The sequence below is a fragment of the Podarcis liolepis genome, assembly GCF_965112155.1.
Source record: "Podarcis liolepis genome assembly, chromosome: 6".
NCBI classification, from domain to species: Eukaryota; Metazoa; Chordata; class Lepidosauria; order Squamata; family Lacertidae; genus Podarcis; species Podarcis liolepis.
The window spans coordinates 65,019,091-65,035,769 of NC_139559.1; the positions used below are offsets into that span (position 1 = coordinate 65,019,091).

Below are 16,679 nucleotides of genomic sequence, written 5' to 3' on the forward strand. Positions count from 1 at the left end.
AACTATAACTTCTCCCCATGACCCAGAAATCCTTCAACCACCACAGTCAGACACTGCTAAGCAGAGTACTTAATCACATTTGTATGCATAGAATTTCCTCTTCATTAACACAACATAAAAGATTAATAATGAAACCCACATTGCACATCAGTAAAAATCTTTATGCACTGAAATGTTAATAAAAATAAATGAAAACAGCTATGTAGGAATGGTTCTATATAATACTAATGGCATTTTTGTCTACTCAAATTTGCTGAATCCATTAAATCTGAGATGGCCAGCACACGGTGGTCTGAAGGCCTCAAGAGGACCCAGTATCCTGGCAAAAAATGTTCTGAAATCTTGAGAATGACAACTTTCCATAGCTGGTTTTTAAAACAAAAACAAACATATTTCACTTTATCAAAACCCATGTTTTTCAATTTTCCTATGTTGAGACAACTTTAACCTACAGATCAGAGTAGATGGACTTGCATTTTACTCATGGCAAGGACCCAAATGTATTTTATTCTTGGTCCATCCCTGTTTTCAGTAAAAGCTAACTAACAGCTTCAGTGGCCTCCACAATGCCACTTTCATGCCTACAAAATCTGAGTTTCCAGTAATCCACTCACTTTACATGTGGCTGTTTTTAAAAACAAGACTAAGAAAGCATTGCCAAACAAGCAGAGATCTTGGTCTCTGTTCACTACTGAAGAGGTATGACTTAACTGTGCACACACTCATGACAGCGAGCATAGGACCAAAGCTCTGTTTGTTGCTATGTATAATAAAACTGCAATGTGTCAGTGTCCACTAATTCTTTGCAATGGAGGACGATGGGGAAAGAAGTTGTGTGGTAGAGATCACACAGCTTTTCTTCCATCAGAGAAGAAACTGTGACCCATTCTGAATCAAAGTAAGGCACATTTCAGTTTAGTTGGGTGCTATTTGTAAAACTGCAATGCTTATATGTCCACAGTATACTTGCAAGGGAGGAGGATGGGGAGAAAAACCATTTGAGAACCAGCCACAACACTGTCAATGGATGCTTTCAAAGAAACAAACAAATGCAGAAAAATGGCCACCAATGAGTGTATTTATAGCTGTGATCAAGAGGGTAATGGTAAGAGCTTGGAATCGCTCTGAGATTACACAGCACATTCACACCAGATATGAATGGTCCTAGTCAATAGTCTTATCATGCTAGCTATGTGTGGAATACCATGTGCTCCCTAGTCAGTGCTGCAGATAATCACATGTTTCTGTGTACAGACTAGATGCCCAACACCTTGCAAACATTTTGTCAGAGGCCTGTAGTCTATAGAGTTGTGCAAAATATATTCCAAATGTGGAACTCTAAGACATACATGGTTAATAATCGGATACCACGTGAATGACACTGACGATGACGGATGAATAAACGTTTTCAGTCTCATACGTCAATGTCAAAGCCGACTTTCAAGAAATTAGCAGAGGTCCTTGTCATTTTATTAAGGAAATGTACCCATGTGTTAACAATCCCTCCCTGAATACTGCAGAGAGGGTTGACACAAACATTCAGATTCTTCAGATTTTTGTAAATCAAATGGCACATTTCTAGTCATTGCATTGCAAACTTGCCCACAGACTTGCTTCCTGACCACAAAATGGAAAAAACATACTGTGTAAATATTTGTCCATAACATTGAAAGATGAAACACTAATAGCATGAACAGATCAGTGCTAAAATCAAATAAGTACATTTTGAGATGAAAGTAGATAAATACTAAATATAATAGTCAGAAATCAAAGTGTAAGGATATCCATAGGTCTGTATGCAGCACAGAAATGTCATAACCATCTCCTAAAATATCCTTCCTTCACATGCTATAAAAAATACTTAAGTTACTAACCCTTCTTTGGTGACCTTTTGGATTTCTTTTCTTTCATTTTTTTCTTTTCTTCCAATCTGAGTAAGGTCGAGATAATGGGATATTTTAATCTTCTCAAATATAAATGAAGCTCCTTAAGATCTTTCACTTCTTTAATCTGTTAAAATCAACATTTCATCTGTCAGAGATATTGCTATAGCAATATTACAAAAATCTTCCCATCAGCAACACTCATTTGGCTATATATTTTTTACTAACTTTATTGCTATCCATTTAATGATGCGGTAAAAAAAATGCTAATTCTTCTTTTCTACCCTTCCTTCCGAAATTATTTGTCTCTCTAGGCAACATCATTGTTTGCATGGATGAGTGCATACTTGTTCCAACCTCACATCTCTATGCTCCTTGAATAAATTCCAGCTTTTAAACTAAACAACCCTTTCACTCATCATCTGTTACACCAAGATGCATTTCTCTGCAGCTTGTAGCTGGCAAGGGCACCTTAGCTTTATCTGTGCAAACAAACAAAGAAAATTCTCAGTTTGAGCAGAATCATATGCTATTCTTGGGGCATTTTTAAATGACTACAGTGGTGAGTAAACTGAAGTCCTCTGCTTATGAGCACATAGGCGCAAGTGAGCTCTAGTTAAACCCAGATCCGTGTTCAGAAAGGGGGGTGAGTGTTCAGACCCCTGGGCTCTCACTTGTGGGGTACCTCAGGGTTCCATCCTCCCCCCATGCTTTTCAACATCTACATGAAGCTGCTGGGAGAGATCATCAGGGGTTTGGACTGGGTGTTCATCAATATGCAGATGACACCCAGCTCTACCTCTTTCAAATCAGAACCAGTGAAGGCAGTGAAGGTCCTGTGTGAGTGTCTGGAGGTGGTTGGAGGATGGATGGCGGCTAACAGACTGGGGTTGAATCCTGACGAGACATATGTACTGTTTTGGGGGGACAAGAGGCGGGCAGGTATGGAGGACTCCCTGGTTCTGAATGGGGTAACTGTGCCCCTGAAGGACCAGGTGCGCAGCCTGGGAGTCATTTTGGACTCACAGCTGTCCATGGAGGCACAGGTCAATTCTGTGTCCAGGGCAGCTGTTTACCAGCTCCATCTGGTATGCAGGCTGAGACCCTACCTGCCCGCAGACTGTTGAGCCAGAGTGGTGCATGTTCTAGTTATCTCTCACTTGGACTACTGCAATGCGATCTACGTGGGGCTACCTTTGAAGGTGACCCGGCAACTACAACTAATCCAGAATGCGGCAGCTAGATTGTTGACTGGGAGCAGTGCTGAGACCACCGGTCTTAAAAGACCAACATTGGCTCCCGGTACGTTTCCAAGCACATTTCAAAGTGTTGGTGCTGACCTTTAAAGCCCTAAACGGCCTTGGTCCAGTATACCTGAAGGAGTGTCTCCACCCCCATCATTCTGTCCGGACACTGAGGTCCAGCACTGAGGGCCTTCTGGCGGTTCCCTCACTGTGAGAAGTGAAATTACAGGGAACCAGGCAGAGGGTCTTCTTGGTAGTGGTGCCCGCCCTGTGGAACGCCCTCCCACCAGATGTCAAAGGGAAAAAAAACAACTATCAGACTTTTAGGAAACATCTGAAGGCAGCCCTGTTTAGGAAAGCTTTTAATATCTGAAGGACTATTGTATTTAATATTTTGTTGGAAGCCGCCCAGAGTGGCTGGGGAAACCCAGCCAGATGGGCGAGGTATAAATAATACAATTGTTGTCGTTGTTATTGTCGTTGTTGTTGCAGTTTGTGAGTAGGAAATAGTTTCAGTTCCCTTGATTGTTAGATTAATGATCAATGGATTTCATTATCATTAAATTAATCTCTTATTTGAGCTAATGCAGACTCTTGCAGCTATTATGTACTGCATGGATATTTACTGGAATTGCATTCACCTACTATGAAATCTGTAAAAGGGCTGTTAAATGTCAGTATTTCTACATTACTTGTATGACCAAATACAATGTGCCGGTCCTAGACCATTGAGACGATTTGTTTATACCTATGAAAGTTAAATTCACAAGAAATGTTTTGTCTCAATCCAGTGAGACAAATCCATGAGCGCAAGCAAGGTGGTTTTTAAAATCTACAAATACTCCACAGAATGGAAACTTCACGAAACATTAGAAAGGCAGACCCAGAATTTAACAAGGCATAGCTGCAAAAACAAACACCTGTACCCTGGTGCCCACCATGTGTTGCGGACTACAAGTCCCATCAGCCCTAGCCAGTATAGCCAATAGTTAAGGATGATGTGAGTTGTAGTCCAAAGCATCTTTGGTCAAGCTAACCTGGTCCAATAATGCTGGCATTTGTCTTACCAGCTGAAGCCTGTAAAAGCAACTTTTAGCCCCGCAAGGCTAGTGACAAATCTGGACAAAGGACCACCCTAAAGCTCTGAACTAGCTCCTTCGGAGGAAGTGAAAACCCATTCAGAACTGGTGACTGATCAATTTCTCTGACACAAGAATCACTCACCCAAAGATCCCAAGGATTCAAATCAGCTTATTTCTCCAGCCCACCTCTGCATCCAGACCCAGTCCAGGGCCTGCACAGTCTCTCCTAATCCAGATGTTATACAAAAATAGAGATGAGTGTGGTGACACCTGGCCCCCAAATTCCCTAATGAATGACTTTATGTAGGTGTTAAACATTGGAAGATAGAATACCACCCTGCAGCAGCCCATGACACAACTGTGCAAACTTGATTTCTACTAGCACAAGCTTTTAATAAGAGGAAACTGTCTTCCTCAGTAGCTTAGTGCTTAAGGAAAGACGGGGGGAGAGCGTGGAGAGCAAATTCCTAACAGAGTTATGGAGAGGCATACTTCTGAATTGTATGCTCACGCAATGATGCCTGCATATTGGAGCCACAGGCCACCATCACACAAAGTGGAAGCAGATGTTGCCCACCCTATCAGAAACCATTTCATGTCAATTTAAAATATATCATTGCAATTCCTAGCGATGGAACAAGCCATTTTCTTTTGTTACATCCACTCTAACACAGATTGCTGCCACATTGCTTTAATAATATTTGCTCTTATTTTTTGGATGCAATTTAGACATATCAATGTTGAAATTTGTTCTGCTAGTTTCTCCAAACAGACTGACAGTATTTGTTTTGAAAAAGCAAATAAAAGGAAAGAATTAAGACTTAAGAAAATAATATAAAACGCTTGTATATGCTTTTTTTTTTTAATCGACTTTGTATGATTGCATCTGGTAGTTGAAAACTCTCATTTTGTCTATTTTTAAAAAAATAAATAATTTAAATACAGTATATTTTTTCACGGAGTCCTAATGACTACTAAGCAAACTGCAGTCCACAGACCAGCAAATTCTGCAGAAAACCCTTCGCAGAGTATTTAGATTCATTATGCAACATATTTAAACATATCTGAAAAACATGAAATGATCAAGTATATAAGATTAGCTAGAAATGTATATTTCCTTACACCAAAGAATCTTGACGAAAAATGTGAGCGGTATCACAGATATGCTTACCTGCAAGACCAGCATTATACTACAAGCTCCACCCACACAACTCGCTTCCTTCAAACATACTAACATTATCCTTGGCCTTGGGTTTGATACTCAGAGAGGGGTTTGGGCTTTAATTGCTCACTACAAGTATTGACAAGAAAATATGGATTTTAATTAAAACTCTTTATTTTCAGATTGGTGACCTCAACAAGGTGATTCCAACTTCAAGGGATGCAAGACAGGGATATCTGCTAGCCTCCCTCACTTTTCCCCCTTCAATTTTCATATAAATAACATTACCCCAGATCTTCAAGGGCCTCAGCATTTTTCTGCTACAATTCTTAGCCGCAAGCTTTATGAGACATTTTCTCAGAGACCTTGAATTATTTTGTGAAAAGGAATTCCTTAGCTTGAGCTATGCTGAAACTAAGATGGTTTGTCTGCTAAAAGTTCACACCTACATAAGTGGAAATAGACTGTATAAATATAGAACCGATTAAGAATTGTAAGTGTCTGAGAATTCAGTTCAATCAGAACTATACCTGGTCAGGGCATTTGGATTCCACAAGGTTCTCAACCCTACAAGTAATCATAGCCATATTTACCTTTACTCGCTTCTGAGGTGGTAACTTGGTACCCTTTGCACTTAAGATTTTTTTGGGGAAAGGTAATCCCACAAGCAGTATATGGTGCAGAAGTGTGGGATTGGGAAGATGCTGTCAAACTGGTTACCCTTCAAAACTGCTTTCTGAGGTTATTATTGGGATCCCATTGTCATGGTGAAATTTGTACAGTAATACCTCATGTTACGTCCGCGTCATGTTGTGTTCTTTAAGGTTACGTCACGCAGTGACCCGGAAGTACTGGAAAGGGTTACTTCCAGGTTTCGCCGCTCGCGCACGCACAGACACACAAAATGATGTCACGCACATGCGCAGAAGCGGTGAATCGCAACCAGCGTGCGCAGATGCGCCACTGTGGGTTGCGTTCTTTTCATGTTGCAAACAGGATTCCGGAACGGATCCCGTTCGCAACCAGAGGTACCACTGTACTTAATTTGAATCTTCCAGGATTCCCACTGCTTTACTTCTGTACTGGTAAATATAACATCATATACCAGATACAATGTTGCCCAAAATGTGTCATTCGGAGCACATTTCTTATAGATCTGTACAAGGTGTACAGAATTTACAAGTGTAAATTCCTTATAATCAAATATGGACAAATTTCCCAGGGTTCTACCGATTTTCCTTGGATCCACAGAATGATTCTTGCTGCTAAATGTAAAATGCAGATTCTCTCCTATAGTTTTTGACAGAGCTGTATGCAACTCATGGCCCTGATGGAGAGGGAAAAGGGTGTCTGTCAGGGCAACCCACATCAGGCCAAGCTGGGCACCATCTGCCCAACCTAGATCTGGTTCCAAATTAGTTCAGGGGGAGGGATAATGCTTAATTAATTGTTTAAAACCCCAATTAAACATACAGCAGGCAGGGAGCACAAGGAAAGGAGGCATTGCCTCTCCTTCTCCCCACTCACAACTAAGGGGGTACAAATCTGTGGGCTGCTGCTTTGCAAGTGGCTTTCCTGCAGCAGCAAGATTGATGCCTCCACAATAATCCTGCAGGATGGTGCTTCAGGCAAGGGACATCAGGCAAGCGGGAAAGCTGGGCATTGTTGGGCTGGGACGATGCAGTTTTTGGCCAGGTATATCTCAGCCTTTCAATGGGGTTTTCCAACATGATACCTGCCTCTCCTTTCTGCTTGGTGCCTAACAGTCCTGGATCACTCTGGGCCACCCAACCCAACCTGCAGTGATCCGTAACTATCTAAGCCTAACTCAGGCAACACCTAAATCCTGCCGAATATGCCCAGTTTGCCTCGGGAAAATCTGATGCACAACCCTAGCTTCCAAATTAATATATAAATAGCACACTTACTAGGATTCCAGGTGCATGCGTTTTGACCTCCGCACGCTGTTCAATCTTAGTCAAAGCTGTCTGCTTCACATCCCTATCAGATCCTAAAGGTGGTAGCTTTAGTCCACCTCTCATGTAACGTTTATATCGCAGAACATCTTGCATAGGAACCAGGCTGTAAGAAACAAAGGTTTGGCAAATTTATTTTAAGGAGGTGAAAACTCAAAGCAAGGTAGTGATGATAAACACAGCTCTTATTGTGCCTTAATTCTTTTAAAGTATTTTCCAAAGCATTATTCATGTTGTTGACATATAAACTGTGTACGTTGCATCAAAAGGTGACTGACAAAACACTGAGATCAAATTCCTTAATTTTAATTTCATGATCTCATTCATCCTCTCAGTATTGGAAGTATGCCCCCACAATCTTTAATGGGGATTTCTCCCAGGTAGGTGTGGATAGGGTTGCAATCTCTGTCACTATATGTATATTACTGAATTTGCTGAAACTTGTCACAGATACATGTGATATATGTGAAAAATCTGATAAAGCCCTGTATAGGCGCTGAAAAAAGAATAGGAAAAGTACAGTTAGCTGTCTAAGATTAAAGAAACGCTGAAAGGATGACTGTATTCAAGCTTAGCTTAAATTTGATGTGGGTTTTCTCCATCAGGAAACAGGCTATAGGAGTACACATGACTCACAAGAGCACAAAATACTTCTGTACCATGTTATGATAGCTGAATGCTACTTGCTTGTGAAAGGAAAGGAGATGGAGCCTGTCACCTTCTAGAAACATGCATTTACTGGTATGAAGAAGGAAGAGACTACAATTATGATTATGCCTGAAGATCTATGGATTGCACTATACAGTTTTAAAGAAGGAATGGGATGTATATTTTCAAACATACCTCAGCAAAGCACATTTTACTATGATCAGAGAGAATAAGAGTGCAGTCTTATGCATGTTTACTCTAAAGTCAGTCTCACTAAATTCAATGGGTCTTATTCTCAAGAAAGTGTGCCCTGAATTGCAGGCTGAATTTAAAAAATGCTGCTATTCTCTCCTAACCATATTATATGTGACAATGAAAACATCAGTTCTAACTGTGATTGGAGTACCCTGGGAAAATAATTCGCTGTGATTAACGCTGGACATGTCAATCAAAATGAAAGGTCCCTACATATCTCTACACACATCGCCTCTCAAGCTCAAAGCTGGACATTTTGCCAGTCAGATTGGTTTCACTTTATCAGAGAGAGAAAATATGGCCATGCATTTTCCGGACAGAGAAGGCTACAGAGTGACTCAGAAACTTATGAAGTCTTGGTGCCTGTGGGGTAGCTCAATCGGTGGAGCATGAGACTCTTATACTAAAATAGGGTTCCCGGGGGGGGGGGAGGAGTTCTTGAGCTTTTTTCAGTTCTGCTCAAAGTTGTTGAGCTTTTCCCCCAGACATTTCAGTGATTTCTGCCCGGGCACTATTTCCGACAACTGAATCTCCTCTATGTCTGGGAAATTCTGGACAAATGGCAACCCTATCTCAAGTTCATGGGTTTAAGCCCCATGTTGGGCAAAAGATTTCTGCATTGCATGGGGTTGGACTAGAAGACCCTTATGGTCCCTTCCAACTCCATGGTTTTAAAACAAAAATGGGGGTAAATTTTGGGAAAACAATTTGAAAGTGATCTTCAAAGTTCATGGAGCTGGTCATGGTAATTACTTACCAACTAGAAAGAGTTAAGCATATAATTTTTATAATGTAACATACAGTTCCTTTTAAAAAAGATTGACAAAACATTATCCACAGAGGGCTTCATATTAACATAATAATGAAATTATTTTGAAGACATTGGAGAGGAACTGACATTTTTTAGTATTATATACTAGAGGCTATTAATAACCTGTAAAATGCATAAGCATGAAGGAGAAATATGTAAGGTGTATGCTCTGAACATCTATTAGCAGAATGCAACTATGCTATGATGTGTTTAGGCATTAAGAAGACTTAATCTCTTCTTGAAAAATTATTAAGTCTTTGTAGCCCCTTCTTAGCATTTTCTTTCTAGAATACTAAGAAGCTTGTGCATAAAATTCTGAAAAAGCAAGTACACATGCAAGTTCTTTTGCAAATGACTTTTATAAGTCCTGCGTCAAATCCAAACTCTACATTTTTATGTTAGCCAGTTAAATCAATGTTCAAACCTTTGAGATTCACTTCTCCAGCCTTCAATATGGGAACAATAATATATGGACAACAATTTACAGGGCTGCTGAAAAGTGTGTGAAGTGTTTTGAACACTCTAAATACTATGTATTGTTATTTATTATAGCTCTCAACTTCATTCTTAGCTAGTTGATATAGAATTGAGTAACTTGAGATGATGCCTGAACTTATTCTGATGGATATCACAGTGTACTGAGAGTCAATTTTCAAATGTCCTTTCCCATCACTTATTTATTTAACCTTAGCCCAAGGGCTAGCGAGTAGTATCAGCAACTTTTACTTAGAGAAGACCCCTGACAGGGTCATAATAATCTAACAGCTATACATCTTCTGAGGAGTCCTCTGCAGCCAAGCTCCAATGGACTCAAATGCAACTACTGTTATTCCTGAAAAGCTAGTTTTCACAAATTAGTAGAGTTTATATAAGTATTCCACTATCATATGTGCCAAAAAGATCCAGCTTATAATAAATTATTACTTGGATCTTAAAACACTTGTTTTGGTGTATATGCCTGCAAAGCCATTGAAATCTTCCTAGCATCCCACTGTTGAAAGACATTCAAGTTTGTATTTCTATTAAACTTTTCAGCAGCACACAGGTTTTCTGTGGATGCATACCATGGTGCCAATATGTAAAGGCATGCATTTTATGTTTCATATTCGGTGCACTCTCTCTTCAAAATACATTTGGCTCAGAGAAGGCTCATTCTGTAGACTTTTCATTAGTTGAAAAAAAGGGAAAATTGTCACTTCCCCAAAGAAAACTTGACCTGTCTGCCAAAATGATGCAGAGTCTGTCACTCTTCATCAGAGTAACAGCTTGACAAGATTATCTTTAAAGTAGCTTTCACTTTTCATGCCAAATGGTTGTATCAAAACAAAGATGGCTGTCAATATTCAATGTTGCTTTAAGCAACAAGATATGTAGATAGATAGCACAAATTCATGGACCTCAGGTGTGCTCTGAGTCTCCAAAGAAGAAAAACAAACAAAACTTTAGAACTACAGAGATGCTACAATGCTAAACAGTGCTGTCCCACAATAGGACATATTTCACTTTGTCCCCATCACAGCATTTCTTTGCTCTACTGTTTTTCTCTTCCAACCAATCAGTCCTCTTCCACAACTACCACTGCTTCTTCACTTCCTCCTACAGGCCAGTTTAAAGGCCCCAAGGGATTATCATAGTCCTACCATTACTTTCCCCTCCTCCTTTGGGGGGGGGGGGAGATCCAGCATGTGTCAGTTCTTGCGTGTGACTGAAAGTGGGAGGAAAGGAGATTCAAGAGACTGCTCCTACAGAACAGCCTTACAGTGGACTTCATCATTCACTTCCTCGATCAGCCAAGAAACGGCTCCTGAACTGCTCAAATGAGCTACCTGCAGCTCCTGAGCTAGTTGGGCTTTTCAGTCCGTACAAATGACCAGTCAACCCAATGTGGTATGAGAATCATTGATCTAAACTGACAACCTTTCAATTGCTACTCAGCACAAGATGCTGGAATTGATGGAGAGTGTTTTGACAGATGTGGTTTGCTTGCTTGCTGAATGCTTCACAGAACACCATCTGTGTACAAATAATACAAAGGCACAAGTCAGTGCTTTTCATCTTAGAAATTATGATGCTAAGCATGAATTTAACATCATCTGGTGTGGGGTGTAGTGCACCCACGACATGAATGCAGAATACCCTGGAGAATATACTTTCTTTCAGATATTACACTGAAAAGACCAAAGAAAACTTTTAACATCTGAAATATCTCCGTTAGTCATTCACATCACTTAGGCACGTGCATTTACAGCAACAAAGTCCGTGAACTTTTACTATGCATATTGTTCCCCATCATGTATACTAATGCACTTCTGCTGCAGCCACTCCAGGTAGCATAATACTTTTTAAAGTTTCACTTCCTGCAGAAGTTTGGGGTGTGTGTTTGCACATACAATGGAGAACACCAAGCATATTAAGAACCTAAGTCTTGTCATGGCAAGCACACCCACAGGGTGTCCTCAGCTCCAGTTATGCTAGTATTTTGCTACTTTCTTCCCTGGACATGTTTGTGCAATTTGGCAACTATGCTCACAGAATATTGGATTTAATAAGGTAGCATCAATTCTTAAATTCCTTGATAGAAACATTATGTGAAAAGATTGCAAGTGCACAGTAGTGTGTGTGTGTTATAAAGAGATTAAACACAGTCATATTTGAGGGGAGAAATTCCTCAGCCACCTTGAGCAGTTAAGTTAGTTACAGTCCACACCATCACAGATTTTAAAGAATATTCTTTGTCTCCCTAGAAATCAAGAGAATTTGCCACCCTGTGAAAAGTGTTCATTTCAAAGAAAATGTAGCCCTGATTGGTCCAACACTAGAACTCTGCTAGTTCACAGCGTCGGCACAAAGTCTACAACAGCAACAGGGAAAACCAAACGGTAATTGTTTTCCAGCTGTTATTAAGGAGCAAAATTTGAGAATAAGAACAAATGCAACCTGTAACAAAAACTTGCAGTGTGGAGTGTTAACTTTTCCTATCCGTCACTATACACTAGCAGTACAGTGGTACCTTGGTTTAAGAACAGTCCTGTTTAAGAACGATTTGGTTTACAAACTCCACAAAACCGGAAGTAGTGTCCCAGTTTGAGAACTTTACTGAACGGAATCTGAATGGTGGAAGGGCACCGGCAGCAGGAGGCCTCATTAGGAAAAGCGCGCCTCGGTTTAAGAACAACTTCGGTTTAAGAATGGACTTCTGGAACGGATTAAGTTCGTAAGCCGAGGTACCACTATATAAGCTTTTACAGTATGCATTGCTGCAGCTTACACATGTTCAAAATGTGAAATTTTAAAGTGAAATCTATTGCTGTTATTCCACTAGCTGTTGACCCAGTGGAGGCATCAGTTGATGAAAGAGAAGGGGACACAAATTCTGCCCATTCTTCCTTCTACCTGTGACCCTAAAATCTTTTACAAAGTATTGGGGGACCCTGCAGAACAGCCTGTGATGGGGGGGGGGAGAGCTGCAATGCGCTCCATACTGCAATATTACAACACCTAATAGGTTCCTTAAAATTCTGTGTGTAGACTACATAAAAGGAAAAAGTTAATGCCAGTGACACTTATTTTTGGAATATTATAGAGTGCAGCTATTCAGCTCTGACAAATTTGTCTAAATGATCAATTGTTTCTGTGCATATGTTAATCTATGATTTAGCTGTAGACTGCCACTGTTGATTAATTCTATATTTATTTGCCTTTGATGCCTTGCTATGTGTTTATAATCTGTTTTGCAATGTCCTATATATGTTTCCTCACACCGAATATCACTTTCATGCACACATCTGAATGACAGCGTATTTTTTTAATAATTAGAGGTTATAAAACTGGGAACCACTACAAGCTTGTGATAATTAGATGAAATAAACCCTCCATGATGGGAGAAACATTTTTTCAAAAGCTTTTCATATTCCAAAATTGTCACACAATCCAAGTGTTTGCAATAATGTATGATATTCTTACAACATTCAGTGACATCATTTAAGCTATTATGGAAGACTGTGAAGGCAATGGCGTGTTAAGTTATCAAATACTGTGCAAATATTTAAGGTTCAATAACATATTTTTTTTTCATTCAAGGGGAATAAAGAGTCAGGAGTTTCTGCTGCTTTTGCAACACCACAAAGTTAAAAAAACAGAAGGCACAAACTGTTTTAGATTACCTATAGCCTGCTTCTATCCACACAGTTCCAAATAATATAGTGGCCAAATAGAAACTAATGAAATAGAAACTAATGAACAGAAACAAGTTTCTAGAATATCTACTTCTCACAGGCCCGTATAAGAACAGCGTAAATAGTTGGGCCTGATGAACATTTACTGTTCCCAACCCTAATCCTGCGGAAAGCCATCTAATTAGATTTTAATTTGCTCCTGACTTGTTTTTAGGAGGTAATTTAATTATTGTTTGATTTTATACTAATGTTATATATTTGATGTTAGCCGCCCTGAGCCCAGTCTTGGCCGGGGAGGGTGAGATACAAATAAAAGTTTGTTATTATTATTATTATTATTATTATTATTATTATTATGACTTGAAAAATTACTAAAAATTACGTTCTGAGTTTCCATAGATTCCAGCTCCAGAGTCGATATGACTATCACAACTAGGAGCCAGAATTTATATGAACTTACAAGATATAATTGGAACTTTGGCCTATGTAGAAAAGAGAGCCAGTGTGGTGTAGTGGTTAAGAGCAGTAGTCTCCTAATCTGGGGAACCGGGTTCGCGTCTCCGCTCCTCCACATGTAGCTGCTGGGTGACCTTGGGCCAGTCACACTTCTTTGAAGTCTCTCAGCCTCACTCACCTCACAGGGTGTTTGTTGTGGGGGAGGAAGGGAAAGGAGAATGTTAGCCGCTTTGAGACTCCTTAAAGGGAGTGAAAGGCGGGATATCAAATCCAAACAGAGTACCTGCTATGCTCAAGGCTCAGCATCACATAGGAAGCTCTGTATAAATATAAACTCATTTTTTATCCCTACACACACTTACAGCCAAGAACTCTGTACAATATGTCTTTCCCGTCTGCAAAACAAAGATCAGTTTATACAATGAAAGGTCCAGTGTTCAGACCAGAAGCCAAATATATTAATACAAAAAGGGGTTAGAATGCTGTCATATATACCAAATGCTTTCCCAGCTCAATGTCACAAACTATATCGGTGCACCAGCAAGAAGACATTACTTCTGTGTTGTAGCAAGAAGACTGCTGCAAATGTTTAGAATCAGAGTGGCAGTGCATTTTTTTTATGGCATAACCTTCAGATATACTGGATGCAATAGTCCAAAAACTATTAAATTAGTGTATGATTTTTGCCATGGGTCTTTTAATGAGAAGTCGATTGCACACACTTGCTCCCCAAATTACTGAAATAATGCATGGCTCAAAAACCACTTGACAGATCAAGGAAGCAGCAACTCTGCCCCTTTAGTTATGAGCCATCTGCTGAACAGTTTCCCTATGTACAACGTTTTAAAAATTAAACTGTCCCAACATATAACTATGCCCAAACATCCATTTCGAGAAAGCTTGTAATGTCTGCTGTGTTGCACTGCAGACATATTTATTTGTGTACAGTAAGATGGCTGAAAAGTCAGCTTAAATGAGCTACTCTGACCTGCCATGAAAACAGCTCCTGATTAAAACTAAGCAAAAATATACTTACCACAATACTTTTCTAATTAAATATCCTCTTATCCATTTCTGAATAATCAGGACTGGCGAATGAAAAGATAGGATGTAATTGATTTTGGAAATTATCTTTTTTACCATTTCCATTTCTTCCTGAAATGTAGTTTCCTACAAACAACAACAACAGCAACAAATAATGAGATTTTCTGTAAACATACATTAAAACATATTTCCCCCCGAAAAATAAACAAATCATGCACTTTTTAAATTTTATGTTATAGATCAGGCATACTGGCCAACACTTGCCCCCTTAGTTTTCACCAGTAAATATTATATCTCATACCTGATAAGGAACTGTCTTTATTTGAAGCTTGGTAATTGAGCTCACAAAAGATCATAAATCCCTCTATGATTGGATCGGACAGAAATAGCATTCATCCTTTCTGGAGAGTTCTCCACATCACCACTTTACATTTAGTAGTTAGCCAGTGAGGACAAACATCACATTGCTGCCCCCACCAGCAGGAAAGCAGACCGGGGGCAGGTATAATCATGTGACAGGTGCTGTCAGAGCTAAAGCTTCTCAATGTTACAGTAGAATCATAGAATTGTGGAGTTGGAGTCATCTAGTCCAGGCATCCCCAAACTCGGCCCGCCAGCTGTTTTGGGACTACAATTCCCATCATCCCTGAGCACTGGTCCTGTTAGCTAGGGATGATGGGAGTTGTAGTCCCAAAACATCTGGAGGGGCGAGTCTGGGGATGCCTGATCTAGTCCAATCCCCTGTAGGGATGCTGTTCTGGGCCCCAGTTTAATATTTTCCATTTTTATCAGTTCTCTCACTCAGGTCTCTTACTGTGCCATGTTAACCGGGTCTGATTTACGAGGACCAAAGGACCCAGAAAGGGGTCCTAGAAGAAGATCTTACCATTGAAAGCGCATCAGTCCAAGCATATTTCTTTTGTAAACTAAGTGGTTTCAGCCAGCCTTGCATTTAACAACTTGCCTGGTATCCACAGGCGACTAGGAATTCCATACAGGTGAGTGAGCATCATTCCTCCTCCACCAGTTGGATTTAGAATCATAGAATCATAGAATCATAGAGTTGGAAGAGACCACAAGGGCCATTGAGTCCAACCCCCTGCTAAGCAGAAAACACCATCAGAGCACTCCTGACATATGGTTGTCAAGCCTCTGCTTAAAGACCTCCAAAGAAGGAGACTCCACCACACTCCTTGGCAGCAAATTCCACTGTCGAACAGCTCTTACTGTCAGGAAGTTCTTCCTAATGTTTAGGTGGAATCTTCTTTCTTGTAGTTTGGATCCACTGCTCTGTGTCCGCTTCTCTGGAGCAGCAGAAAACAACCTTTCTCCCTTCTCTATGTGACATCCTTTTATATATTTGATTTGTTTCTATTCTGGCTACAGAGGAAGGGAAGACAATTCTCTTATCTCTGTCCCTTCCCCGCCAGCCTGTTTTGCAGAAGGCATTTCATTTTTGCTAGTCTGAAACGAAGCTAACTTCATGTATTTCCATGCCAGCTGTTAAAGAGGGGGCTCTTTTGAAGCCAGCACCGAGGCACATGCTACTAGCATCTTAGCAGGCTAGTAAAAAGAAAAATGCAGCCTAGTCACATTTTGTAGGCATATTTTCAATGTTGGCTTCAATGAAGGAAGGCAATGTTTTTACATTTGGAACATTTCACTGAGCCAAGGAAAGAATCAAAATTGTGTAACTAAACAAAGACATGAATTCTAGTCCTAGCACCTGTGAAACCATTGTTTCTTCCATCTCTAAATGTTTCTGTTAATTCAAAACAGATAAAAATTCAGATGCTTTAAATTTATGAAAACATTCATTATTTTTAGGATTATCTGATGAACAATAATTGTAACTGCAAGCCATGATGATTTGCCACAATAATGAATACTTGCACACAGGGTTCCTGGCAGGCAAAGAACTTGGAATGCTCCATTGTGCTTGC

General features: G+C 40.0%; 1 protein-coding gene across 13 annotated transcripts in view; it reads right to left on the reverse strand.

The window, feature by feature from the left end:
• LRRIQ3 (leucine rich repeats and IQ motif containing 3) overlaps nt 1-16,679 on the reverse strand; it is a 53,170-nt gene that overhangs the window by 25,938 nt on the left and 10,553 nt on the right. For all 13 annotated transcript variants that reach the window (XR_014527779.1, XR_014527780.1, XR_014527781.1 and 10 more), the window contains 3 exons: nt 14,729-14,862; nt 7,300-7,453; nt 1,875-2,010 (listed from right to left, as the gene is read on the reverse strand). Coding sequence is in view for 9 of the 13 variants with exons in the window: in XM_083510527.1 (XP_083366653.1) it covers nt 1,875-2,010; nt 7,300-7,453; nt 14,729-14,862 (424 nt within the window). In the remaining 4 variants the exon portion in view is untranslated. The remainder of the gene's footprint in view (nt 1-1,874; nt 2,011-7,299; nt 7,454-14,728; nt 14,863-16,679) is intronic.